This window comes from Tribolium castaneum, chromosome 2 (genome assembly GCF_031307605.1).
Source record: "Tribolium castaneum strain GA2 chromosome 2, icTriCast1.1, whole genome shotgun sequence".
Taxonomy (NCBI): Eukaryota; Metazoa; Arthropoda; class Insecta; order Coleoptera; family Tenebrionidae; genus Tribolium; species Tribolium castaneum.
In genome coordinates, this window is record NC_087395.1 from 3,861,379 (window position 1) to 3,889,076 (window position 27,698).

At 27.7% G+C, this 27,698-nt stretch overlaps 3 protein-coding genes across 8 annotated transcripts in view; 1 reads left to right on the forward strand and 2 right to left on the reverse strand.

Moving 5' to 3' along the window:
* LOC655390 (high affinity cationic amino acid transporter 1) overlaps window positions 1-7,961 on the reverse strand; it is a 28,187-nt gene extending 20,226 nt beyond the window's left edge. Inside the window, exon 1 of the mRNA XM_064354834.1 lies at window positions 7,778-7,961. The gene's annotated coding sequence lies outside the window, so the exon portion shown is untranslated. The remainder of the gene's footprint in view (window positions 1-7,777) is intronic.
* Window positions 7,962-11,354: 3,393 nt separating this feature from the next.
* Window positions 11,355-12,181, forward strand: RpL27 (Ribosomal protein L27). Its single transcript, XM_963979.5, has 3 exons — window positions 11,355-11,486; window positions 11,682-11,907; window positions 11,953-12,181. Exons 2-3 carry the CDS (start codon window positions 11,689-11,691, stop codon window positions 12,139-12,141), a joined length of 408 nt encoding a protein of 135 aa, XP_969072.1. The 5' UTR covers window positions 11,355-11,486; window positions 11,682-11,688; the 3' UTR covers window positions 12,142-12,181.
* A 2,920-nt stretch (window positions 12,182-15,101) lies between these two features.
* On the reverse strand, window positions 15,102-27,636 carry LOC657599 (protein FAM117B). 6 transcript variants are annotated; one of them, XM_015983132.2, is made up of 5 exons: window positions 27,329-27,636; window positions 27,014-27,238; window positions 20,726-20,950; window positions 20,573-20,638; window positions 15,102-15,808 (listed from the first exon to the last, which is right to left on the reverse strand). In XM_015983132.2, the coding sequence occupies exons 1-5, from the start codon at window positions 27,396-27,398 to the stop codon at window positions 15,489-15,491; spliced, it is 906 nt and encodes a 301-aa protein (XP_015838618.2). In that variant the 5' UTR covers window positions 27,399-27,636; the 3' UTR covers window positions 15,102-15,488. The 6 variants fall into 6 exon arrangements, with proteins under 6 accessions (XP_015838618.2, XP_015838617.2, XP_008198584.2 ...); XM_015983131.2 differs by having other exon boundaries at window positions 27,014-27,271; XM_008200362.3 differs by having other exon boundaries at window positions 15,102-15,769; window positions 27,014-27,271; window positions 27,329-27,631.
* Window positions 27,637-27,698: the final 62 nt, after the last annotated feature.

Here is a 27,698-nt window from a genome sequence, read left to right on the forward strand (position 1 = left end):
AATCACCTAATTAGATCAAAAATGACATTGATTTTACCTTTTTCAAGCGTGTTAGCAATGCGATTTTTTCTTAGGATTTGTGCGTTACTTTCATTTTAATCTGTATATAATAATAATAAACATAATAATAATTTATTCGTTCATCTTAACTGAATACACAGAAATTAAACACGTCAAGTATGGATAGTATTTAGGATATTATAATATAATTAAAAATAATAAATATAAATATAAACATATCAAGTTAAACAGATAACATAAAGGAGAAAAATTACATAAAAAAGGTATAAAATTTCGAATAAAGAGACAGCTAGATCGCGAGAGAACTAGATAAAAATTCATTTATACTATAATAACATTCATTTATAAGGTACCTTTTAATAACGGTTTTAAAAGCATTCAGAGACTTTGTGTTTGGACTGAGTTTATTATAAAGATTGAGGTTTAGTGTATTTTTAACGGTACTGCTACTTTAAAACGGGGTGGCAGAAGTATCTATGCAAAATTGCAACATAACTTATGTCTAGAGTTTTTTGCCACTATTACTAGCTCTAATAAAAATTTAGCTTCATAATATTTGCTGCTTGTATCTAATTTAACAATACATTAATTGTTTTTTGTATGCTTTTAAATTTTAACCACATAAAAAATCTAAAGTATTTATATATTTTTTGTCACTTGTGTAAAACGAGTACCACGTCATTAAGCACCACGTAGCTCCAATAATGAATTATTATTAATGTGGAATACAACTTGCATTTCTATCAACTGCAGTAACCATTTTTTTCTGTAGTACAACAACTATTACTTATTTTTTCATAAAAATATTACCATGAAATGTTTGTTTGTGATTACAATCTAAAAATTTAGACGATAACGTAAATTTTGTGAATAAATTATATAAACATTTATCTATTCAAAAAAAAACTTCAAATTAAGTTTGTAGGTATGATATAAAAATAAAAAACTAACAAAATTGAGTCGTCACGTAAATTCAGATAACAAATATTTTTAACACAGACGATATGTCAATACATAAACATAACACATTTTTGTAAAAATGTCGAAATTTGTTCATTAATTTTAATTTTATTCAGTTTAAATTATAAAATTAACTTAAAAGTATTTAAAATATGCGTACCTACTAAAGTCGATTATTATTTTGGGCAATATTTTGCCTTTTTTTTTTGCTCGTAAATTTTATATTTTTTACGACTTTTTTCCCACAATCGTGACTTATTGTTGCGATAACAGCACCTTTAAAGGCACAGTAGGTAAGCAAAAAACACCTTTTGTTGTTTAGAACTAGACATTATTTCAAGTAGGTTGAAAGACTTACATTATAATTTAGCTTAATTATGCCTTATTTGTAAAATAGTTACTGCTTCATAGCTGTCTGATTATAATATTCAAGGATAGAAGTAGATTACGTTGCAATAAAAAATATTTAAAGGCGAATATCTTACTATAGCCACTTTAATATTTATCATTTTTTTAATAAAATATTCTTCAAATTGGTTTATATTTTTTTACAAAAACACAGTTGTTTAATTAAATTTTGTCAAACAAATTTGTATTTCTAGACCTTTAAGCACGTTTTTGAACTTTTAAACGTAGACGAGCTAAAACGCAATGTTTTTCAAAAATCTTGAAAAAAACAAACGCAAAATTCAAGAATTGTTTCAAAATAGTATAATTTTAGTCAATTTATCAGCTGTATTTTATTATACTGCTCACAGAAAGCAATTGATATAAACCAGTTAAAATTATTTTTTTTTAATTTATTTTTACTAATCATTCTACTATTCATATTTATACCTAGAATATACAGTGAGAGGCAAAATTATAGAATAATTTTATTAAAACTAAAACTGTTTTATCATACATACAACTTTCAACATTTTATTAAAAAAATCGATAGTTTTTTCTTCATTATTATAGATCTTTCAAATTACAAAATAGCATTAACAAAATAATACGAGTGACATAACAAAGTTCTCAAAAAAGTATCTAATACTGATTTTTTTGTTTGAATGAAATTTCTAAAATGTACTCATACCTACATTATTACGAAAAAATTTCCAATATTTTTCCAATCTTCTAGATTATGTGTGATCTGCTAAAAAAATCAAAACAATTCCATGACATTTTTTGCGATATAGCAAAATTGTATCTTTGATTTTTTGTTAGTACTACTAGTAGTACTACTACTAGGTGACATTTAATATTTTTGTATTGCCATTTCAACATTAAAAAAATGGATCGAGATTATTATAAAAAATTAGTAGTTTTCATTAAAAAATGTCGAGGTATTTATTACTCAAATATCAAATGATAAATATTTTTGATGGCATTATTTAAAATAGCGTTAATTAAAAAAAATTAACCTGTCCCAGCATTTTCATCAAAACAAAATATTTTTAATTTTCATAAAATTATAATTTTGCTGCTCACTGAATATCTACTTTTTTAATGTTTTTCCGTATTTAATAATTTTTAGTGCATGCCTTAATTGACTATTTTGGAGTTTTTTAAACTCGAAAACCGAGCTTTAGATTTGGTCAGTGTTTTTTGTGTGCAATTTTAGTCGAAAATTTGAATTTGAAAAATTTGTCTTCTGGTCAATAAATTGTAAAAAATATTTTAATAATTTGGAAAAGTAGTTTTCATTTTTATTATCTTTAATTTAAGTTAATAATATCTCTGCTTGTATTTGGTTTAGCAATCACTTTTTTGAGGTATTTACATTTCTATTCACTGTTGTTACTGTTTTATCTGCGTTGAAGTTATTAGGTACCTGTTTTTATTAAAATAACCACAAAATGTTTGTAATAAGCACGTTTTTTAAGTTAAGAACTCAACTTATCGCGAGATTTTCTTAAAACGGAACGTGAAATCATTAACACAATGGATTAAGTATGACATCATTTTTTTTTCGAGCGTTTTAATAGGTACATTATTCAGACAAAAACACAATTTAAGAAACTTTTACAAAATGAGTCACATACTTTTTTAATTATTTTAAGGTGTTATACTTACAACTTACCACATAATAATTATAAATTCTAAATTTTTGCAAATTCCCTTCCACCAAATGATCAGAATGACATATTCCTACTGTGTTTATTATTCTTTACAGCAACATTATGAATTCCTGTTCCTTGAAATTTGAAATGTTCCATTTTAAAAAGTTTTTGTTTTATCTACAACGAACCCATAATTGCAATATTAAGCAGTTTATTGAATAATTCAAAATATGTATGTGTTTTAAGTAAAAATATATAAAATAAGTGGTCATTATTTTTTGCAGCATATTATTTCTGATTAATAATAAACTTCTGTTTAAAGTGAAACAATATAGACAAAAAAATATCATACTATGATTACCAATTTAATTAAACATATACAACGTGTTCAAAAATGGTTGTTCAAAAATCAAATCGCCTATGATATTTGAACGTAATGTTCCGGTTCATTTAAATTGGAAAAGCCGTCAAAATGACAAATCCGTCAAACGAAGAATACAACAAAAATCACGAAAATATAAAACATAAAGAAATACAAGCCCTACACTTGAATGAAGTTAAAAAATACCAGAAAGTGAGTAAAAAGCTAATTCAAAAATTTGACAGAGAAAGTACAATAGTCACTTGGAGAAAGCGTCACACGGAACTTGAATTCCATAGTCAACTTGATGAACAACAATTTTTGAACACACTGTAGTAGAAAACGTGATGAAAAAACTTACACCACACTTGAGACGACTTTTAAGTATAAGTGCTCGTAATCGTAATATTTAGTGAGAAAACTAGAATTTTTCCTTGTGCTAAATGACCCTATTCAAAAAATGTAGTACATTAATTAGAAAAAGTCTTTGGATGCTTTAAGCATTTTTTTGTATTGATCGCGTAATACAATATTAAAAGATTTTCTGTCTAATCAACATAAAATGTCTTTGTTCCATCCTGTATAGTAACACAATAACAAAAATCCCAAAGTACAGAACATGATATAAAATTATGTGGTTTTATGAATTATAAAAAAATCTGTTTCGTAAGTATTATGTTTAATGTATAAAATAATTAGTATGGAAATACCACCAGTATACCAATATTGAAATATTTCAATAAATAGATAAAGTACAACTACAACTCGTAGAAACCCAATCGTAAAAGAAACGCTTCAGTTATTACTTTTATAAAGTATGTATAAATTTGGAACTCGGAATAAAGATATAATTATCTGCTACTTTACGTTGAAACCAGCAAAATTACAAAACTTAAAAAATAAAATTTTTGTAAACAAGTTAAAAAATAAGAAATTAAGTTATTTTATTTTATGCTAAAACATTTAGCAATTTCAAAATGAAATAGTTTTCAAAAATATCGTTATCAAAAAGACAATGCAAACTTTAAACATTAGACGTCTCACTTCGCTTAATAAATATCTTTGAAGAAAGAGGATTGTATACACAAAAATAGCTCATAGTTTTATGGTCCTAAAATTTCAGACAGAAATGTTTAAAGGAAGATTTTCTTAAAATAATTTTTTATTGTTGTCAGATATAATAAAAAAAATTATTACTTTTTTTATTTGTCAAATGTCTGGAACTTTATACTTTTAAGACTGTCTATATCTTTAAACAATTGACAATTAAATATAAAACAAACAAAAAATTCTTTTACTAGCAATTAAATAATATTCTAAGTAAATTTGCTTTAGTCTACTTCGATGTTAACTATTGCGAAAAAAAATTTAACTTTTTTACCAAAACACACCCACTTTTAAACTGCTTAATTACTTTAAATTTATATTGAACAAAAAAATTTGCTAAAAAAACCTGTTAACTGTTATAAAAATATTATTTTCCGATAAGTATGAATAGTTTGTTTTATTTATTATTTTATATATTATATATTATATTTTATATATTATATATTATATATTTTGCTATGTTTGTTTGTCATTACATAATTTTCATTTTTTCTATGCTTATAAATTTTTTCAATTTTTTTTATAATTTTTTTTTAATCAAAATTAATTAACTAAAAATATTAATACAATGTTTTCAAAAGTGGTTATTCACCAAGTCACCTATGAAATTTGAACGTAGTGTGCCGCTTAATTTTAATTGTGAATGCTGTCAAAGTGATAGTCAAAATAATGTAAAAAGACTTCAAAAAATCCAGAAATGAAAGAAAAATTACGGGAACATAAAACACAAGTCAAGACAAACGCTTTACTTGAAACAGCTTACCCGAAAAACGCAAAAAGTGAGTAAAAAGATAATTTAAAAATTCGACAAAGAAACTACAATAGTCATTTGGACGAAGCGGCACAACGAATTTGAATTTCATAGTCAACTTGATAAACAACAATAAATGTATAAAATTAAGCAACGATACTGTTTTTGAAAATATTTTTTTATAAAAGAATATCTTTGCACCAAAATTACGTTTAATTGAATTTTTAATTTTTTTTAAAACTAGCGACATTTTTTTACAAATAGTTATCAGAAAACAATATTTAAGCGTGGCTTGTTTTAAATGACACCAGAAATAACAATTTTTTGCATTTAGGTATTAAGTACTCAATAGTAATTAATTAAATAATTCATTAATTAATTTTAATTATAAGGGATTGTAGAAAAAATCTGGAAAAAATTGTAGACGTAGAGAAAAGTACAAAGAATTTAATAGCAAATACTAAATTCTGTGCGATCATTAATTTTTGAGATGTAGTAAAAAGATACTTTTAGTAGACTCACCCTGTTTATGTAAACATGTCTTTTAAAAAATTATATAAAAAATTCTTCTATTTATATTTATACCTAGAGTATACAGTGAGAGGCAGGCAAAATTATAGAATAATTTTATTAATACTAAAAATATTTTATTATGCGTACAACTTTCAACATTTTATTAAAAGAATCGATAGTTTTTTCGTCATTATTATAGATCTTTCAAATTACAAAATAGCAATAACAAAATAATACGAGTGACATAACAAAGTTCTCAAAAAATTATCAACAAAAACAGACAAATTCTAATATTGATTTTAATTTAAAATTTCTAAAATGTACTCATACCTACATTATTACGTAAAACTTCCAATATTTTTCAAATCTTCTAGATTATGTGTGATCTGCTAAAAAAATCAGAACAATTCCATGACATTTTTTGCGATATAGCAAAATTGTATCTTTGATTTTTTGTTAGTACTACTAGTAGTACTACTAGGTGACATTTAATATTTTTGCATTAAAAAAATGTATCAAAATTATTAAATAAATTAGTAGTTTCTATTAAAAAAAATGTCGAGGTATTTATTACTCAAATATCAAATAACAAAATTTTTTGATGGCATTATTTAAAATAGCGTTATTTAAAAAATCAACCTGTTCCAGCATTTTCATCAAAACATAATATTTTCAATTTTCATCAAATTATAATTTCGCTGCTCACTTTTTCTACTTTTTTTAATGTTTTTCCGTATTTAATAATTTTTAGTGCATGCCTTAATTGACTATTCTTGAGTTTTTAAAATTCGAAAATCGAGCTTAGATTTAGTCAGTGTTTTTTGTGTGCAATTTTAGTCAAAAATTTGAATTTGAAAAAATAAAAATTTTTATTATCTTTAATTTAAATTAATAATCTCTCTGCTTGTATTTGGTTTAGCAATCAATTTTTCTGTGCGATCATTAATTTTTGAGATGTAGTAAAAAGATACTTTTATGTAAACATGCCTTCTAAAAAATTATATAAAAAAATTCTTAGCGTCCAAATCAAAATTTATTCAACATTCAAATACATTCGAAATAGACATTTTTATTACAAAAAAAACCTTTCGTTGCTAAATAAATATGATAAAACATTAAATGAGCTTTACTTATTAATTAGTCATTAGCCCACAAGAGTAGTTTAAGTTTAAAAAATTTTTAAGATATTCTAAATGAGACAATTTCTGCATTACATTTCACAAATATCAAACTTTTTATTTACAAAATAACAATTTTTTGTATATTATTAGGTATGTCTAAAAATCATCATTACAAACAATTGAAATATCCTTTATTATTTATAAATTATAACCGAATGTTTGAAATAATCGTTGTATTCATTCAATAAGCGCCTCTAAATTTGCGTCATTGTTAGTTATGTAAGAAATCCATTAGAGGAAATAACAAGATAAAAAATATGAAACACATTTGCAAAATAATTTCTCTTTTTGCTTGCCACCACAATAAAATACAGATTAATAAAAAAATAATGCATTTTATGCACTTTACAGATGCACATCCGGTGAAAACACACTTTCGCCAATATCAACAATAACAAATCGACAAAACAATTATTACAAATGTCAACAGAGTGCTTCATTTATCGTCATTTCACAGTCCACTTTCATTTTTACGAGCCTGTTGTGGGTTACCTATTTAATTAAATTAAAAAAAATATGCACGTTCTAGAAGCAACGCTTGGAATTTTTAATTGCCAAAAAATTAATTTCGGAATTTCCCAAAACCTGAATTCACATACACTTCACAATTATGACAATAATAAATAAAACCAACGTGAAATATAAACTGGTTTTCTAGTCCTGGTCAACGACTGGCATCAATAATTTTACGACTTATTTTTTTAACAATTTTAAAAATTGCAGTTTGAATTATCAGTTGAAACAAATGCTATCGCTAAAAGAATTCGTGCACTATTTGTAGATAAAAAAAGTAATGAATTGTAAAATTGAAATATTAGTTATTTTCCAATAAACTTACCTTATTTTTTAAATGAAAAAAATAATTGTTTAACTTTCAAATACTCATTGTTGATTCTCGCAAATTATCACGAAAGCACCTCAAGCCGAACTAAAAGTCCACCTTGTGACAATATTCCGCAAGGCAACAGTAACAGGTAGAACTCAATTCAGCAAACTGACTCAATATAATCATTGTTAATTACATTTTGCGTCCCCTCTATTACTAACATTGAATCAAAAATGGCAACAAACATTCACCAGATTTTTGTTACGCTTGGATTTGACAGATTAAGCAAATAAAAAATCTACCAAACCAAACCAGATTTCGCCAGATTCGCGTGGAATTTGGTTGCGATTTAAAATTCGAATTTGGCGCGCGCGCCAACAGGGTTGCCACGTCTAGAAAAATTTCCTTAAACGTGAGGTCTTAGGTCTTAAGTTTAAATAAGAAATTATTGATTTTGTAAATAATGTGTTTTTATAACGAAAATATATTTTCGAGCGTGGACTCAAACCACTGTTTAAATTGAGATTACAGTTTGCTGTTTTGGGCCAGTACTTGTATACCGGGTGTTTCAGATTAGTATACGCACCATACAGCTTCTTTTTTCTTAAATAAAAATACAACTAAATACCCCTAAATTAATTAACAAAATGTGTTGAATAAATGATTAATTAACCATCACGATAATATGTCAGAACAGTGACTGAACAATTTTATATGACACCCTGTATATTTTTGCACCATCTGATAAAAAATTTATTAATTTTTAATTTAAAATATTTATCACACGCTATAATTTAAAATAGTCTAACAGTAGTAATTAATTTAATTAATTTTGCAAAATAAATTGGACACTGGAAACTACGCTTGAAAAAGACAAAACAATTATAACTTAATGTCTTAATTTAGTGCCAAACTTTTTAGTAACTACTGATACTAATACTGTTTTTTTGCATAATTTTCACTAAATTTTTGTGGCTTCTATTTTAAAACAAATTGAAACTAATTGAGTAAAAAGTAAGCAAAAATTTTATGTTTTATTAGTCTGTTTTGCTTTAATAAAACGTTCATTTTAGTTATTTGCTGCTTGTTTTTAACAAAATTTTGCGAAGTATTGCATTCTTGTCTGAAATGCGCTTGAAAAGGCGAAAAATTAGATAAACTATTTGGTTAATTTAATAAAATTTTAAAAACAATGAATTAGTTCAAAAACACCATTTTCGATAAACTTGTTTGACAATATTTTATTATAAAAAACTAGGTTCCTACTTCAAAAACGTGCCGCAGCACTGTAAAATATTGCGAAAGAAATCTGTTTCTAACCGCCAAACGCATTTTCTAACAGAATTTTGATATATTTTTTAAACAAAACCATAATCTTTAAATTAATAATAATAATCATAGATGTTTTACCTTAATTTATTACGCTAACATGCTCAAAAAAAGCAGAATCAATAATATATGGCTTTAAGTCATATTTAAACTTTAAAAAATGGAAAGTTAGAACAATATTTTTGTCAAATTCGATATGTTTTGAGTTTAAGTATTGTCTGACAAAATTTTGTTCGTCATTTTTTGAGAAATTTTAACTTGTTGCTTTTAACTTATATTCAAAAATGGTACACATTTTTGACTTAATCTTGCTTTCAATAAACTGTAAAGCGCACAGAAACGTTCAAGAAAACCAAAAAATAATGTAATCACTGACTTAATTTTGCGATTCTGTTTGTTTTAGCAAAAACTAAAAATTTTGTTTTTAAGCAAAATTTTTGACCTAGTCTTTGTTTTTGTTTTTTTGATTATTCTTCATTAAAATTTTGTGATTTTGCGTCGTATTTTAAATAAAATAAATAGGTCTTCCACTCAGAGCCAAACTAATAAAATAAAACACACGAAAATAATATCAATTTAAAGATTTTCAGCGAGTTTGCACAAACATATCAAAAATAGCCATTTAATGTCATTACAAATCTCAATTACAAATAGGAACAAATACGTATTTTAAGTCTATAATAGATGACAAATAACGCCACTTTTGATGGAATTTTTTGGTTTTTGCCAATCTTTTGTGCAAAAAATAAGCTACGATAACTGAAGTATAACAAATGTTTCTAATAAATTTTTCAGCCACTTTTCACAACATTTTTTGAAAAAAAAACATGCAAAAAAGCAATTATTGTGTACTTATTTCTTATTGACTGTACTTGGTGATCTTTTGGTCTGTTTTGTAAGCAAAAAACAAGTTTTTTACTTTAAAAATAAGCTTCAATGTTTTAAAAAAATGCTTGAAAATTAATAGTGACAATCAAACTTTGTGACATTTTTTGCTTATTCGTAACTATGTAAATGAGTTAAATCAAGTAAAACAATAACTTGTATTTATTTTTTTATTTTACTATTTTTAAGCTTTATTTTAAAATCTTGAAAATCTATATGAAATAACGTCAACGTTATTTCCACTGGAGATTTTTAACCATATTTCAACCAAATTTTAGGAAAGAAGCCTAAATTTGGATTGTTGACACAATAGAGAGATAAGAAAAAAGGTTTCTAACTAAAAACATATTAAAACGTTCAAAAAATCATTCTACCTTTTTTATTAAAATTTTTGTTAGCAACTTTTTAGCAGTTTCAAAACCATAAAAATGTCAACATCGCATTTTACCGAATTATTTTTTTAAATAATATTGATAAAATTGTAAAATAGTTATTAATTATTAGATCTCTCATAATTTATAACAGCTAATTTTGAGAAAAAATGCGACGTTGGCGTTTTTAAAGTTTTGAAACAGCAATTACGTTAGTTTAATAATTTATTAAATAATGATTATTTAGTTATTTATTTTTATTTCAGTTTTACGAAACCTGACAAAAAAACTTAACTACAATTAGTTCAAATACTAAGAAAAGATAAAAATGGCATCACCAATGGCCAAAAAACAAGTGAAACAAAGTTTGCTGATTTTTCAGTCACTATTAGCAGAATTTAAATAATTAGTTTTTACCTTAAAACTGTGCTTTGGTGAGATTTTGTTTGTTTTCCACAATAGTTTGTGTTTCAATTAACTGTTCAGAACGATAAAAACGCCAACGTCGCATTTTACCAAATTATTTTTTAAATAAGATTAATGAAATTATAAAATTGTTATAAAATAGTTAAATAAATTTTTCAGTGAAACATTAATTTACCTTAGTTGTTATTATTATTTTTTTGAATTGCATGAATAACTTTTAATAGCGAATTTAGAGAGAAAATGCGACGTTAGCGTTTTTATATGTAGTTTTGAAACAGGTAATAGCTAATAAATATTCCTACTTGAAATCTTTGATCAAAAGTAACATATTTTTTGACTAGATTTTGTAAATTTTTGCCTTGATTTTTTTTTAATTTTGCTCAGATTACTCAGAAACAAAATAAAGTTTTTTAACCTCCCAAACATGTGGTTTTGATAGGAAATTGCATAAACCAAATTTGGTTAGAGAAACTTGGCCGATGTTACTTTTCAAACGAATTTAATCGGGAGGTAAGAAAATTACGTAATTTGCTTGAGGCAAAAAAGTGTCTGATCCTTAAATACAATTTTTTACAAAATAATGCTTGTTGCCCTACTTTTTTATTCTGGTTGTTTTTTAAAAACGTTTAGGGAAATTTAAGACTCCGCTGCACTGTCTAGTAACAAAACGAAAATCCCTAGTTCTTCTATTGTGTGTTATCGGACGGCACGTAAGTTTGTTTATTTATTTCGCATTTATTTCAACCATCGTCTCATTTTTTCATCAAATTTTCACGTAATTGCTCCAATTTAACGCTCATTTCGGTATCCCAAGTAGAATTTCTGTCACTTTAGCCCGTAATTATTATTTCCTGACACATTTGACAAATGTGAGGTTATGTCATTGTTTTAATTTTGTGTTCCAGAGCGAAAATGGGTAAAATAATGAAACCGGGCAAAGTCGTGTTGGTCCTTGCGGGCCGATACGCAGGTCGTAAGGCTATCGTTGTAAAAAATAACGATGAAGGGTCCGGAGACAAGCAGTATGGCCATGCCATCGTTGCAGGCATCGACAGGTACCCCAGGAAGGTCCATAAACGCATGGGCAAGGGCAAAATCCACAAAAGGTCCAAAATCAAGCCTTTTGTTAAGGTAAATTTAGAAAATCAATCGACAAAAATACAATTTAATTGTTAGGTTTTGAACTACAATCACTTGATGCCCACACGTTATTCGGTCGATTTGACCAGTGATGTGAAAATCACTCCAAAAGATTTGAAGGATCCAATGAAGAGGAAGAAGGTGCGGTTCCAGACACGTGTCAAATTTGAGGAGAGATACAAGTCAGGGAAGAACAAATGGTTCTTCCAGAAGTTACGTTTCTAATTATAATTTTTGTGGAATAAAACGATAAAAATGCTGACAAGTCTGTTAGATTTATTTATACCAATACACGATAATGCGTCAAGTAACAAGAAACCAAGAAAGGTAAACAATTCTAGATTAGAAAATGTCTATTAAAACAACTTGGAGATCAATCATTTGAGCCATTATTATTATTAAATGAATCACGTTTTACTAAATAGTTCACTCGGGAATGTGTGGCTGTGAACTGAATTTCAGATCGTTTTTAATTAAATTAATTAATTAATTAATAATAATTAATTATTACACCACACGACAAAAAAATATTTTTTTTGCTTTTAACTAGAATTCTTTTAATTTTTGGTTCACAAAAAATAAAGTAGCCATGGGAATTTTTTATTAGATCTTATTTTCAAGATACGTAACGGCTTAGAAAGCAAGTGATTAAGATAGAAAAAAGTTATTAAACATTTAATTAATCTAATAAACTGAAGTAATAATTTCAAATTCATACACAGGGTGATTTAAAAAAATATAGCTCGATTTTAAAAATTAAAAATGTAATTAACTGGCTTTTAATCTAGTATAAGCTGATGGTTTTAAAATGTTTCTAATAGTTTGGCCTATATTTACTATTTTATTTTAAACTATAACCCGTATGTATTTTTTCATAATTTAAAAGATTTTATTTTTGATACAAACATGTGCAATACAAAAAAATAGCAATTAGAATTTTGGAGCTACCAACAACTTTATTAAAAAAATTGCGTAAAATTCATTTAGAATAAGTATCGTTGTTTTAAAAGGGTACTAAAATGTAGGAATCATTAAATTTTTATTAATTAATATTATTTTACTAGAAAAATTGTAGAACAATTCTGAAAAAATTCACATGCATAGGGAAAAAAGAATAGTTATTTATGTAATCAGTTCTGAAAAAAAAAACAGTTTTGTCTAACGAGCAAAATGTTTGCCAAAACGAATGAGCGCAGTAAACAAGTTTCGCAAATTAAGTTATTATTATGAAAAAATCACATCGCACATCGTTTTATTAAAAAGTTCAGTCTGGAAAGCGCTGCTGTTAAATGAATTTTAGAACGCTTCCAGTTAAACAATTATCAGTAAATTTTGTCAAAAACACACTTGATGTCAAAAACAAACCAACAATCCTTAACATTTGGTCAAAAATAATGTTTTTTCGAGTGTGACATTTTTTTTCCCAAAACTTTTCCTAAAAACAAAAATAACTCCAAATTACTATTATATATATTCTGTATTTTTTTCATTTATTGATTTCAGTCATTCCTCTAATATAAACTAAAAAACAACAAATCTGGTTGTTTTTGAAAAATTTTGCTAAATGTAATTGAAGAAATCAGTTAACTATGTTTTACTCGATTTAACTCATTTTTGGGCGAAAATAAGCCAAAAACTAGAATATTTAGTCAAAAGTATTTTTTTATTTTAAGACTTTTTCAGATTTCACTAAAACAAGCCTTTAAATAACAAAAGTAACTTAATTTTTGACCATTTTGGAGTATGTATTCTTAACTAGAAAAGCAATTATTTGTTTACATTTTGCCAAAAATAATCCAACAGTTCTTTGAATAAAAAGTGTTTTATTTCTTCAAAATTTACCAAAACTTCTAGAAATCACAAAAATAAGTCCAAATTGATAGTATTTTTACTTGTTTATTCACTCGGTTTAACTCATTCCATTATAAATAAACCAAAAAAAAAAGAAGCAACTCATTTGACCGAAAATGATATGATTTTTTACTTTTCATGCATTAAAGCATATTTTCGAACTAAAATCTACTTTTTGTAAGACTAAAACTATTAAATAAATTATTTGCCAACAAAAATTAATTATTGAGAAAATGTTTGCTTTGGAGACCTATTTATCCTAAATTAAAATACCCTGACTAATTATAAAATTTTAATCGGAAATAAGCAAAAAAAAACAGAGTCGAAAATGGTGGAAATTGCGAAAAACCACTAACTTACATAACTTTAATTTTTTCGAGCGTTTCTGTGCGTTTTACAGCCGAAATTGCAATTATTTTGCAAAATGATAAGATTAAGCCAAACAACTATTGATTATTATTTTAGCAAATTTTTTTTGGCCGAAAATTCGAAATTACCATTATTTCGTTTCTTACTTGATTTTTCGGCGAAATTTTTTTATTTGGAATTTTGCTAAAAAAGACCGAAAATGTACCAAATTACGAGCGGATCTTACTAGAGTTCGGATAACTTTATCATGGGGATAAATTAAAAAAGAAATACATTGTTGTAACAATTGTAACCATGTTATAATTAATTATACTATGAATAACTTATCCGACGTTTATCTGACGATTGTAAAATTGACCCTAAAACAATAATTACATTATTTTTCATCTTTTTTTCAGTCGTAGACCCAAGTATTTTGATAAAGTAAAGCTATATTACCTGTACTATTACAAATTTTGCAAAACTGGACAGACTTCTCTTGTTTATGCACTTCTTTAAAAAAACTTTATTTCCCTTTTGACCAAAATTTCATAAAAAATATGTCAAAATTTTGCTACAAGTGTTGTTGTTGTTGCGCATGAGTTTGGCGAAAATAACCCAAAAACTGAAAAATCTAGTCATAAATGACTCGTTTTTTTATATTTTTTTAGTTTTTGAACTCATATTTTTGTCAGAATTTGATAAAATAGAGTGATATTATTTTTGTCTTTTTTTAAGCGTTACACGCAATTACACAAAAAATGCATCTAATATGCATTAAAAAATGCACAAATATGAATTAAAATCCCCACTAAAAATTGCCACATATGGTTACTAGTTACCACTATCCTCAACACTATCATTTAATGATAATAATAATTTTGGACATTCTAACTGTTGAATTTGTATTCTGTTCAATTATTTCAAAATTTAATTCTATTCTAATTAAAAAATAAATTTTTTGAGGAAAAAAAAAACGATAAAAATGCTGTCAGTCTGTTTATTAGATATGTTTGTACATACACGAGAATGCGTCAAGTAACAAGAAAGGTAACAATCAATCAATTCTAGGTTAGAAAATTTCTACATAAAAACAACTTTGATCAAATCATTTCTGCCATTATTATTATTATAAAAAGAATCACAGCGTTTTATTAAACAGTTCACTCTGGAATGTGTTGCTGTGAACTGAATTTCAGATCGTTTCCAATTAAACAATTATCAGTCAATTTTGGCAAAAACACTTCATGTCCACAGCCTTTGTTTGAGACGACAACTAAAAAAGCGAGATTCTACACAATTAAATAAAAATTACTCGACTGTGTTAAAAGACAGTCGCGTCAAGTTCGCAACGATCTGAAACTCGAAAATGTCTATGGGTCCTCTTGTTCGGGCACTTTTGGTGAATCGTCCGAGGAGTCTTTGGATGTTTGGAGACTCTCAAAAGCCGAATATGAGCTTGGTTTGAGCGTGAATGAGGTGTTGGGATGCGACGAAACGACAATTTCCCGAGGTATCGGTCGTAGGATAGGTACTGATTTCGATAGCACGCGGTCGCAGCCGTCAGGGGGCGCACTTGATGAAAAACGGTTGATTTGGGGCGAGGAACCTGACAGAATGCGCTCTTGATCGGGACTCGAACCTTGACTGTCTTCTGGGGCAAAATAAAAGCGTGTTAGAGGGGGCTCAACATCTAACAGAAAACTACTTCAGTTGACCTTTCTGGTTATTAAAATCGTCCGCAAAATTGACAAAATATTTTTTAATTTATTAGGCCGGGGACTACAGGAGACAAAATCATTTATTTTTCTTGAAACGACTTTCAAGTAGTTATATCGGAATATTGCTTTTTTCGAATTGAAAGGTTTTTTTATTGCGTTTTTGGATTAGGGTTTTTCTAAAAGAATTATTTTGAGCCTTTTCATACAGGGTGACCCAGGGGTGCGTAATCGGTCTATAACTTTTTTGTTATGCGAAATATTACTATGCCGTTTTTACTATTCGATAGATCGACTTAAAGTCTACAAACTTCACAGGGTGGTGAACAAAAGTTAATTTTTTTTAAATGGAACACTTTATATATCTTTGCATGATTAGATTCTACGCAAGAAAATAATGTAACTTTATATAACCTATTATGGGTCTGTCTCTTTTCGTTTCGGAAATATTCAACTTTTCGTTATCAAAAAGACAAATTTTTGAAAAATCGCTGCAAAGTCGCATGTGAATATTTTTCGGAAAATTTGCAACAGAAAAATCCAGAATACCTTGTAGTTTTAGGAAATAGTCGACTTTTACTTGAAACACGGAAATAATGTACAGGGTGTGCCAAAACGCAGAAAGTTGAATAAATCATTTTTTTTAATGGAACATCATGTATTTCTTTACATGTGTCGATTACATTTTTCATAAGCTTTCTATTGATATGCGGTTTTTGTGGCAAATTTACAATATTTCTTAAAGTGTTCAAAAAAATAAAAAATAATTTTTTTATTTATTTTATTAATAATTCTTGATGAATGAAATTCATTTATGTATCAGGTAATAATTAGATTACTTGTGTAATTAGTCACATTAGTACATGTCACAAAATTAATTACTATTTGACTATCAGATTCTAGGCTAACAAATTTTCTTGTAATAAAATATATTTTTCTGAACAATTTCAAAAAATATTTTAAATTTGCTATGCAAACCCTATACCATTAGAAAGCTTATCAAAAATGCTTTCGATACATTTAATAAAATACAGGATGTTCCATTTGAAAAAATGAGTTATTTAATTTTTTGCGTTTTGGCACACCCTGTATATTATCTGCGTGCTTTAACTAAAAGTTGTTGATTTACTAAAACTACAAGGTATTCCGAATTTTTCTGTTGCAAATTTATCGGAAAATATTCATAAGCGACTTTGCAGTGATTTTTCAAAAATTGGTCTTTTTTATAACGAAAAGTTGAATAATTCCGAAACGAAAAGAGATAGATTTATAATAGTTTATATAAAGTTACATTATTTTTTTGCGTAGAATCCAATTATGCAAAAATATATAGGTGTTCCATTTAAAAAATATAACTTTGGTTCACCACCCTGGATTTTAAGTCGATCTATCGGATAATAAAAACGTCATGGCAATATTTCAAATAGCAAAAAAGTTATAGACCGATTACACATCGCTGGATCACCCTGTATCTAGGTTTAACAGTTTATATATTTCACGCTAAGTTTTAAACTTTTGAAGACTTATGAGTTGTATGCATTACTTTAGATTCACTCAATTGTCACAATAACAGAAAAATATATTTAAAAATTGCAACAAATTATGCAGGGTGTTTCACATAACATTACGAGGCCTGCGCCTAATGTACGCACCCAAATATACAAAAGTCACAAAACACTAGAAAAAACACATTTAATTATTCATTTTTTCGAAACCCATGACAGTAGTTGTCAGACTAGTGTCTATTTCATTAATAGTATAAATTTCTGTTTTTCGCAAATAATTATGATGTGTTTTATCAGGAGATGGCATAAATGATTCTAATCTATTTGTCTTAATCACTAACTAAAAACGTTATAATTTTTTGAAGAAATGAATAAACTTGAGAAGTTATGCAATTTTACAAAATTTATAATCGAGTTTTATCCAAAACATGTATTATTGGTGGCATTTTATAGGCGCAGGCCTCGTAAAATTATGTGAAACACCCTGTATACATATTAATGTACATTTCCGACTAAGGTCTTGTATGGAAAAAATTTGTACGCCGACTTATAATTCTTTCAGTTCCGCAGCATTTTTTTGAAACAACCTGTATATTAAAAGTATTTCCTCTTCCATCTTTTTCAAAATGTTGGGGATAAAGTTAAAAATACAAGAAAAATATACGAAAGAAAGTTACGGAGAATTAAATATCCTAATATAAAAGTCCAGAGGACATATCTCCTCTATCTTTAAGAGTTTAGATCGCGAAAATTAATTTGGACCTAAACGGTTAAAGATAAAGAATGATAGGTATGATCTCACCCATTTTTTGTAAAAAAAAAAAACATTCCTCAAAAACTTTCGTTTCTTACACTTCATTGTTATTCTCAGCCAAATTTGCAGCATTTTGAATGATACAGGGTGATTTTAATTATATAGGCTGTTTCGTTTTTAATGTTACAAATTTAAACAAGTGATAGAACATCCAATTTTAAGACAATAGTTTCTTATAAACATGTATCGAAAAATGCTTCGTAAGGGTGCTACACCCCCTGAAAGGGGTGCTTCTTTTAGTGAGTTTTTCTGTATATTTCAGAAACTATTACAGATAAAATTACAAAATTTGGTAGTTAGTAATCTTTAAACGTCTAATCAAATTCCCTTACGAAGAAATTTTTGGCTTAAAATTGAATGTTCTATCACCTGTTTAAATTTGTAACAATAAAAACGAACAGCCTGTATAATAAATGTACGGAAAAGAACTACTTTACGGACGATTTTACAAATAATTTACATGCAACCAACTATACACTGACATGACCGTCAAGTAATTTTAATTATACAAGGTATGTTAAAATGGTTTTCATCTAGTTAACATTAATGTCAAAACTGTCAGTTGTGAGATTTGCATATTGTCAGTCACTTACATTCAAAAATTTCTTAAAAAGCAAATAAAATGTAAATGTTACACTACGCAAGAAAACATTTTTAGTACCGAAGCTTATTTCCGAAATGGAGAGTTATAATAAATGGGGAATGGCAATGTTCGATGTTTGAATGTATTTCTCATGTACATGAGAAATTCACAGGTGACATTATCTTTTCTAATGAATGTATTAGCTGTTTCAAAATTATAAAAATGCCAACGTCGCATTTTTTCTCAAAATTAGGTGTTATTAATTATTTATTCACTTAAAAAAATAATAGCTAATGTAATTTATACTTTCAATGTTCCAAAAGATCTAATAATTAATAAGTATTATACAATTTTATCAATCTTATTTAAAAAAAAATATTGGGTAAAATGCGACGTTGGCTGACTGTCTACTATTTGTATGCATTGAAATGTTCTTATACTTTTAAAAGAGTGCCCTGTATTAATATTAGAGTTACTGATGTTTATGATAATGATTACAATTCTAGAAGTTCTAGCATGATATTATTAATCTATGAGTCTAAAGAAGAAAGTCATTTTTCTAAAAAATGTTTTATAAAAATTAAATATTGTTTTTAATTAATTCCTTACATATTATAGGTAAAAACAAGCAAGTATAATGATTATAAAAAATTTAAAAATCACTGTTTATTTTATTTTTGCCTACTTTTTAGAAAATACATTGGATAGTATGAATAAATGTAGCAAAAGCTTTTACTAGTTTTATCTGTTTATTTCTCATACAACACAAATTACGTCTACCTTTTCTATTACAAGTTGAATCATTTACTTCACTTAACTACAGAATGTTTTCTTCCTAAGGACAATGTGGACAGCTTACCTCGAGTTAACTACAACAATTCAAAAATGAGTTTATTAGCGTTTAAAATTTTATAACAGAAATCTGGATCATTAGGTCGTGTGAATAAAGTGAAGTAAATGCTTTTCCTTGTAATAGTAAAAGATGAACCCAATTAATATTTTATGAGAAATTAAGAGATACAACTATAATTGGACCAAGAAGAAAAAAGCGAAATCGAATGCAAAAGACATACTTTTGCGAAAATCAGTCTTCTCTACCAAGATTTGACATGAAAATTTTGTATTCAAAAAAGAATATAAAACATTTAACTAAAACCATCCTTCTCAAAACTTTTTTAAAATCCGGTAGATCGACATTTCTAAAACGAGCAAAAAAAACCGACACACCAAACATTTATTTGAAACACCAACTCCAACTTTGAATTCCAACATCCAGTTTTTTTGACAATGAACACACTTTATAATAAATTTATCTTTGATTTAGATCGTAATTTGTTTTCATTTTCAATAAAAATAGTTTCCTTATTCCAAAATACTTTAATATTACTGAATTTATTGAATTTTTATTGGAATAATTATTCATTTACTTGAAAATATCCACAGAAAAATATCCTTTCTGTATTTTTGATGATGATTTTAGTTTTTGTGTTTTCATTTTCACCTTTTTTTTGGAAAAAAAAGTAGGCAAAAAAGTTGCTGTCGTTGATGAACAGAGCTATTTCAAATGTTACAACAATCTTTTCCAATTTTTTTAAAAATTTGTTCGAAAAGAATTGAAAGTTCGTTTTCTTTTTTGAATAAAATTCCTAAACTTGGCCAAAATTTTTACTGCATGAAATAATCAATGTTTTTATCGATTATTTGTGAAACTTTTTAATAAGTAAAAAAGTCGGACAATTATTTTCTACAAAAGTTGTAGTCCAAAAATGAGTAAAGGTTCGAAAAATGACTTTCTTGCAGTGCAATCTACTCATGCAAAACGCAATTGATTTTTAACCTGTTTCGCTATGCGGCGTATCCAAAAAACTTGGAACCGGCGATACAGAATCCCTCAATGGCGAATCTTGCACACAATAAGAAAAATTAGCGCAATTTCGCTACCATTTAAACTTACAATAAAATTGAAAAATTGAAAAAAATAGTAACAGACCTGATGAATTCGGATTGGTTGGTTGATATATTCTCGAATATGGTCCTTCTCTTATCAGTTCAGCTACTGGAGCTTTTCGTCCTTCAGGTATCGGTTCTTGTAATCTATCACATTCGAGTGTTTCCACATTGGCATAAAGTTCCAATTCTTGATTGAGACCTTCTTCGGAATTTCGCGACGATTTCGGTGGAACAACCACTGAACTTTTCGCAAACGGAGACGGAACTAATAAATGTTGAAAAAAAATACAAAATTAATTATAATCGGTTCAAATAAAACTACGTACAAAATTTGTAGTAAAGGTAAGCGGAATTTCAATGACAAAGGCAAGAGATCATTTCCGGTTGAGCTGAAAGCCATTCTCTCATCGATAATTTTAAATACGATGATCAGCTTTTTTGTATTTTTAGTATCCATACAAAAAGAGAATTTCACAGCGGTTAATGCGACGTTGCTTCTTTTATTTAAAATTACCACCAATATTACAAACGTTGAAATATCTAGGCAAAAATATGAAGCGTTTTTATTGTTTGAACAAATTGTGGATAAGCAAACATAATTAAAATTCTCAAGTAATTGCAACAAAAATGCGTAAAATAAAACATACTACGTAAATAAATAAATATTTTCATTTTTTACCTACCTACAAATTACTTCGCGAAAATTAACATATCCTTAAAAAAGAACGTCATAATAGTCGTAAAATATTTACGACTCGTCTCAAACTGTTATAAGATTTATTCAGAGTATTTCACCTAGGAATACTAATAAAAGAGTAAATAAAAAAGTCGTCTTCACTTAAAAAAATATTGTAAAACGTACAAAAAAATAAAATTATTGCTATGTATTATTTAGAAGCAAATGTAAATTGAAACTGAACACTTTTTCAGAATTGTTTTATTAAAAAATTCAGATTTTCTGACTACAATTATTGCCCCAATAATAATAACAAATTGTTTCACAGAATTTTTGTATTTTTTATTTTCATTACTTTAATTTTTACAACAATAAAAACATTTCTTCATTTTTTACATAAATGTATCACAAAGATATAGACCAAGGAAGTCTTAACTGAGTCATTCTGTATCTGGGTGCCAAATTTAAATAAATTCGGTAAACCAGAACCATCCATAATTTTATAAATAATAAACATTCGAAAAAAGCGAGTTGAGTTACTTTTACCTGAATTCAGAACAAATAAAAAGGATAACCAGAGTTTCGGGTTAAACTACATAATTATCTGAACCTATAACAATTACGTAATTTTGAAAAAAAAGCACTCTCAAAACGTTTTCTTGAGTGTTGTTTGAATTTCACGTTTATTTCTGTTTCAGAGAACCATGATATTTTTTAATCAATCATTTACGATCATGTTAAGTTTTTAAAAACGCTTTTCAGTAAAACGTGATTTTAGATTTTTCGAGAGCCTTATTAGCACTTTTGAAGCCAAATATGCAATGATTTCGAGGAATTCAAATGTTAAAAATAAGCCAAAACCTATTTTATTTTTATAATTTCCTTTTATATAATTTTTCAAGCATTTAACACGTTTTTCTGTTATTTGGTGAGATCTCGCTAAACCAAACAGAAAAGCATAACAACAATTTATTTTTTGTCTTTATTTTATGGAATTTTGTCAAAAGTAGCCGAAAAATCCTCTACATGACAAAATATAAGCACTTTTAGCGATGAAGGCTAAGTTTTTTGCGAATTATTTTTTTTCCAAACGTTTTAGAATTTGTGAAATTTTGTAAAATTAGACAAAATTAAGTTTCCACTTTTCGAGGTTTTGTCTTTTTTTATTTAAAGACACAATATTTAAAAAAAAATGTTTTTTTTTACAAATATTTTGTTCGGTCAGGAACTCAATTTGGAGATTTTTTGAGAGTTTAAGTACTTTTTGGTGAAAGAAAAATCGATTTCCAGTAAGATTTAACTAAACCAAATTCGCTTTAGTCAGAAATGCAAATATTTCGTTGAATTTCATCAAAAATAAGTCGAATAATCATTGAACTGTATAGCAAAAAAATTTAGTTTCACACTTTTTTGAGGTTTTTTTGTTGCAAGATTTTGCCTTTTTCTGGAGTTTTAGTACGTTTTTTAAGTCAAAAATGCAACTATTAATTAAAAGCTCAGTTTTTAGATGGGATTTCCCCAAACCTGTCAGGAGAGATTGAAAACACTTTATAAGTGTCTTTATTTTTTGAAATATTGTTAAAATCAGCAATCAGCCGAAAAATCGCCGATTTGGGTCAAATGTGGTATTATGTATGTACTTTTAGAAGACTTGAATTTAATTTGAAGACTCAGTTTTTTTCATAAAATGTCATAAAATCACAGTTTTTATTAATTTTTTTACTTTTATTAATAAATTATAAGATGAGACCGAAAATAAACTGAATTAGAGTAGGCTGTGTCTGAGGAATTTTAGCCATATGTCAAAAATTGAGAGATCAGGATTCCTAGCTTAATCTAAATTAATCTGAAATCGTTTTACCACCCTACAAAAAGCCTACATTGTGGACTGCTATTTTAACAAGTGAAAAAAAAAATAGGGAGTGGAAATATTCAATTGTCTTTTACAACAAGTTTAAGCACGTTTTTATGTAGAGCATTGTTTTTTTTTGTACAAGATTTCAATAAACTGGGTCAAAAAACTCGCCAAATTTCTTCAAAAGTGGTATTAGTTTTGCCTTCTGTCGAGTTTTTTTTCCTCGTCCAGATATGAACAAGTATAGTTTCTAAATTAAGTAAAGGTGTTTTTTTAACGGTTAAGGGTTTTTAAGACAAAAGAATAACTAAATTATTTGATGAAAAATTACATTGCTTTCGCCTTCTTTCGCCTTTCACATATGAAACAAAGAAATTATTGGCACTTTCTTACAGAGAATCTAATAGTGTTATTAAGGTTTTTTTCAAACATTCGTTTAACTGTAATAACATAAAGTTATTTTTTTTAAATGGGAATCATAGGCGGCTGTGATATTTTTGAAAAGCTTATTTTCTTCTGATTTATATGTATTTTTATAAAAATTAAAAAAAAACAAAATAAAAACAAAATTTTGGATTTTCAATTTAACAATATGAAAAATGTATTACCTAACAAATATTTATAATTTAATGATTTTTTAAACACTAATTAATTCAAAAACAGCTTATTAGATCAAATTTTTATGATTTATTTTCTAATTAAACAATTAAACATGTCGGAAAAAAATCTCATTAACTGTATGATTGCTTGTCAAAAAAATTTTATTTTACAAAAACATGTCAATCCAAACACCAAAATCAAATCTCATCTGCGGTAAAAAAATACATATTATCAACGTCACCTCCACTGCACTTCACTAAATCATAAAAAAGTGTTATCAAATAGTAGCGACACATCATTTTCAATTTTATGTAATTAAAAGCTGTGCGATGATCGTATATTTGTTCAATTGAAATAACTTTAACATAGCTTGTTTTTATAATTTGACATTTTTTACTTTAACAACGTTGAACCGTTCACAAAATATATAGATTATTCACACCTTTTATGTGAAATAATTTTTCCTTGGCCAACTACATTAAAATATTTTAAATATATTTTTTATCAAAAGCATATAAAAAGATCAAACTGTATTTATATTGTTTTCAGTTCAGAAAAAATAAGCTTTTCGAAAATATCATAGCCAACCATGATTCCTATTTAAAAAAATACAACTTTATGTTACTACAGTTAAATGGATGGTTGAAAAAACTCGCTGATAACATTATTAGATTCTCTGTAAAAAAGTACAATAAAGTTTTTATTCTAAATGTGTATCATTTATAATAAGAAAGATATGAATATTTTAAGAATCTGCTAAAATGTCAACTTTTGACGATAGCAGAATGAGGTTTTGACCAAAATTATTTTCTCAAATAACGGACCCGAGAATGAGTTGCTCGTTTTTTTCTAAACCTCTTAGTTTCGGGAATCCCCTATTCGGACATCCAAAATGTACATTGTACATTGATAAGGACCATGCCCATTTTTATTATTATTATTATTATTTTCATAACAAATAAAGTCGTAGCAGTTTTGTGAGATTTTGGGCACTAACTGTTAATTTAACTACAAAGTTTTTACACTAAGTGATTCCGTGCCTGCTAGCCTATCGAACCCTGATATCAGAATTATAAATTTTTACTTGATTTGTTAAATAATCGGTCTTTTTTATTTAGACGCAAACCAGACGCGTGATTTATTAAAAGATGGTATAAGTTGCCAACAAAGGGATCACTTACTAGTAGTCAACCTTTTTAAGGCCCCTTATTTACGGTATTTATTTATTGGTAGAAATATATAAAAGACACTTGGTCTTCAAGTCCACGTTGACTAAACCAAACCCCAACCAATTTTTACTACATGCTGTATTCTTTTGTAAATACAACAATGTAACTACAATGGGTTTATGATCTGACCTGTGCCATTACGAAAATTTCACTTTTTTTAGAAATTGAAATTGAAAATTTATATCTACGGATGTTACTATCACTCTCCATCACAATATCTGATAATGAAAAAGAGTAGATATGAATACAAGCATGTTTACTAACTTTTAATAATAATTATAATAATAATAATATTAATATAATATATATAATAATAATAATAAACATTATATTCAAATAAAAACCACAAATAAAAATATATATCTAGGTTATATCTAGATTTAGGTGACATATTTTCAAATTCTTTCTCTCTTTTGTTTTAATAAGTATCGTATGTAAAGTTTTTTATACAAAATAAAAAAAATCTATTTCAATTTATATTGGGGTCCAAATAAAAAAACAACATTTTTTTTTCTTTTTTGTCAATTAACCTTGTATTTATTAATAATAATTGTGGCTTCGTTTTAGTATTATTTGTCGATTTTTCACTTTCACCATAAATACTATATATGGGTATTCGTAATAAAATGTGTATAAAAATCTCACAGTTTTTAATTTTTAGTTCTCTAATCTCTGTGCTTTTCATTAACAATATCTTCATGGTCACTGCCCCAGGAGGTGAAGCACCACAGCCAAATTCTGAGCTAAGTAAAGGGTTAGCTTATTTTTTGGATATTCGGTACTACTAGTTTTTCTGCGTGTACACAGCATCAAAGTTAAGGCAGTTGAGGCAGTTTAGGACGCCACAAGTAGAAACTCATAAATAAAAATATATTTTAAAGTTAAAATGTAAAAGTGCGTTTCATCTAAAATCTGATTGGTATTTATTTTGCTAATTTTGTAAACAATTATCTGAAGTGAATACTCGTAGTTTAATCTAAATTTAAAGTTTGACTTTTTGCTCGAAAATTACTTATTTTTAATTATTATCTTTATCTGTTAGTGAACAATTACCAAGAAATTAGGGGAGATACCTTCCGAACGTACAGTCAGGCATTAATGTTTTTTATTTAATTAGAAATCGCGAAGGTTGCCCTTCCTGGTATAGTGAGATTGCTTATACCGGACAGAACAGGTAAAAAACAATTCATGTTTTATCAAAAAAATGCTGAATTGGGTTAAAAATGAATTAGTGTTAGTGCTACTTTTTCCAAGCGTTTCTTTGAGCTGAAGGCTCAGTTTTTCGCTAGATTTTGCTCATAGAGTGAAAGATACTAAATCAAACAAATTTTTTTTTCTTTTTCGAGCGTTTTTTTTTATCAGAAACTTGATTTGATTTCGGTAAAAGACTACCTTTCTCATGTTAGAAGCACAGATGCAATTCTTATGCAAAAGAAATAAGGTGTTTCTTTTGTTGTTTTTCGAGCGTTTAAGTATCTACATTTTCCGAACAATTCGATTTTTCGTCAGTTCAGTTTACTAAACTGGGTTAAAGAAAAACTAAATTAACTTAAAAAAATAAGATCAAACAATTATCGAATAGGGTCGGAAAGGGTTAGCTTAACCCTCTTCGAGAGTTTAAAACGTTCTTAAGCAAAAAAAGCGAGAGTTTTACCACTTATTTAAGCCAAAATTACAATAATTTTGAGGCATTGAATGAACTCCAAAAAGAATTCAATGTTCAGCAAGAGTTCCCCAATGTTTCGTTTTAATTTAATTTCATTCATTCAAAAATTGTGATTTTTTCTCAAATAATAAAACTTATTCGATACCCGATTTTGAATTAAAGACAGCAAACTGTTCAGTGTTCAGTTTTCTAAATAACCACGTGGTTCAAATAAAAGTTAATTGTTTTTTTATTCATTGATAGGTGCATCTACCACGACCTTGACTCACTTCAACGTGTCTTGATTATCTTAAAACACTTACGGTTCCTACTTTGTGCCCCCTTGTCATCCCTCCTGGTCTTGGGCCCCACTTTAGCCCCCTTGTCTTCCACCGCATCGACCAAAGCCTGCAACGAGTCCAAACTGCTGGCCCTGTCGGTGTGCGTGGGGGCGGCGCTGGGGGCAGGCCTCGCCGCCAAGCGTCTGTGTATGGCGTCCAGCGACGCCGTCCGCCGGATAGCAGCCCCCTTGGGGGCGTCTTTTCCACCTGCAACCGTTCCGTTCTTATCCATCGCACAAACTGGCCGATACCAAGAAATCGTCAGTTTTTGTCGAGCGATAAGCGAGTGCTTTTTACCTTTGGTGACGCACGACAAGGGCACGGTGGCCCTCAGGGGCGAAGTCCTGGCCCGGGGACCGCCCGACATCTCGGCACTGTCTCTGTGTGTTCGTTCAATGACGGGTATTGCGCCGGAACACCGGAATTGTGTTTTTCGCTGATTTTCTTAGCATTGTTGAGGGAGCTTTTGTCTGCTGAGAGTTGAGGAGTGCGCAGGTCGCTTTTCAGGGAGGAAAATTCGACAGTGGTGGAGTTTTGGTGATGTCACGAATGTCAAAATCAGCTGATCGGATTGTACACTATTGAGTACAGTCGGGGGAATTTCGAGGGAGATGATTGGTCGAGACGGATTGTGAATCCAGTCGAAGCGTGCTGTGGGTACAGTCAG

Bases quoted from the DNA above. Each gene is read 5' to 3' on its own strand.
- LOC657599 (XM_015983131.2), bottom strand. From the start codon at position 27,398: ATGTCGGGCGGTCCCCGGGCCAGGACTTCGCCCCTGAGGGCCACCGTG. The intron at 20,951-27,013 runs GTAAGTGTTTTA...AACATTTATTAG, and splicing joins GGGGGCACAAAGTAGGAACC to TTCCGTCTCCGTTTGCGAAA. The intron at 15,809-20,572 runs GTTAAAAATCAA...GTTTTCTGTTAG, and splicing joins TACGCCGCATAGCGAAACAG to ATGTTGAGCCCCCTCTAACA.
- RpL27 (XM_963979.5), top strand. From the start codon at position 11,689: ATGGGTAAAATAATGAAACCGGGCAAAGTCGTGTTGGTCCTTGCGGGC. The intron at 11,908-11,952 runs GTAAATTTAGAA...TTTAATTGTTAG, and splicing joins AAATCAAGCCTTTTGTTAAG to GTTTTGAACTACAATCACTT.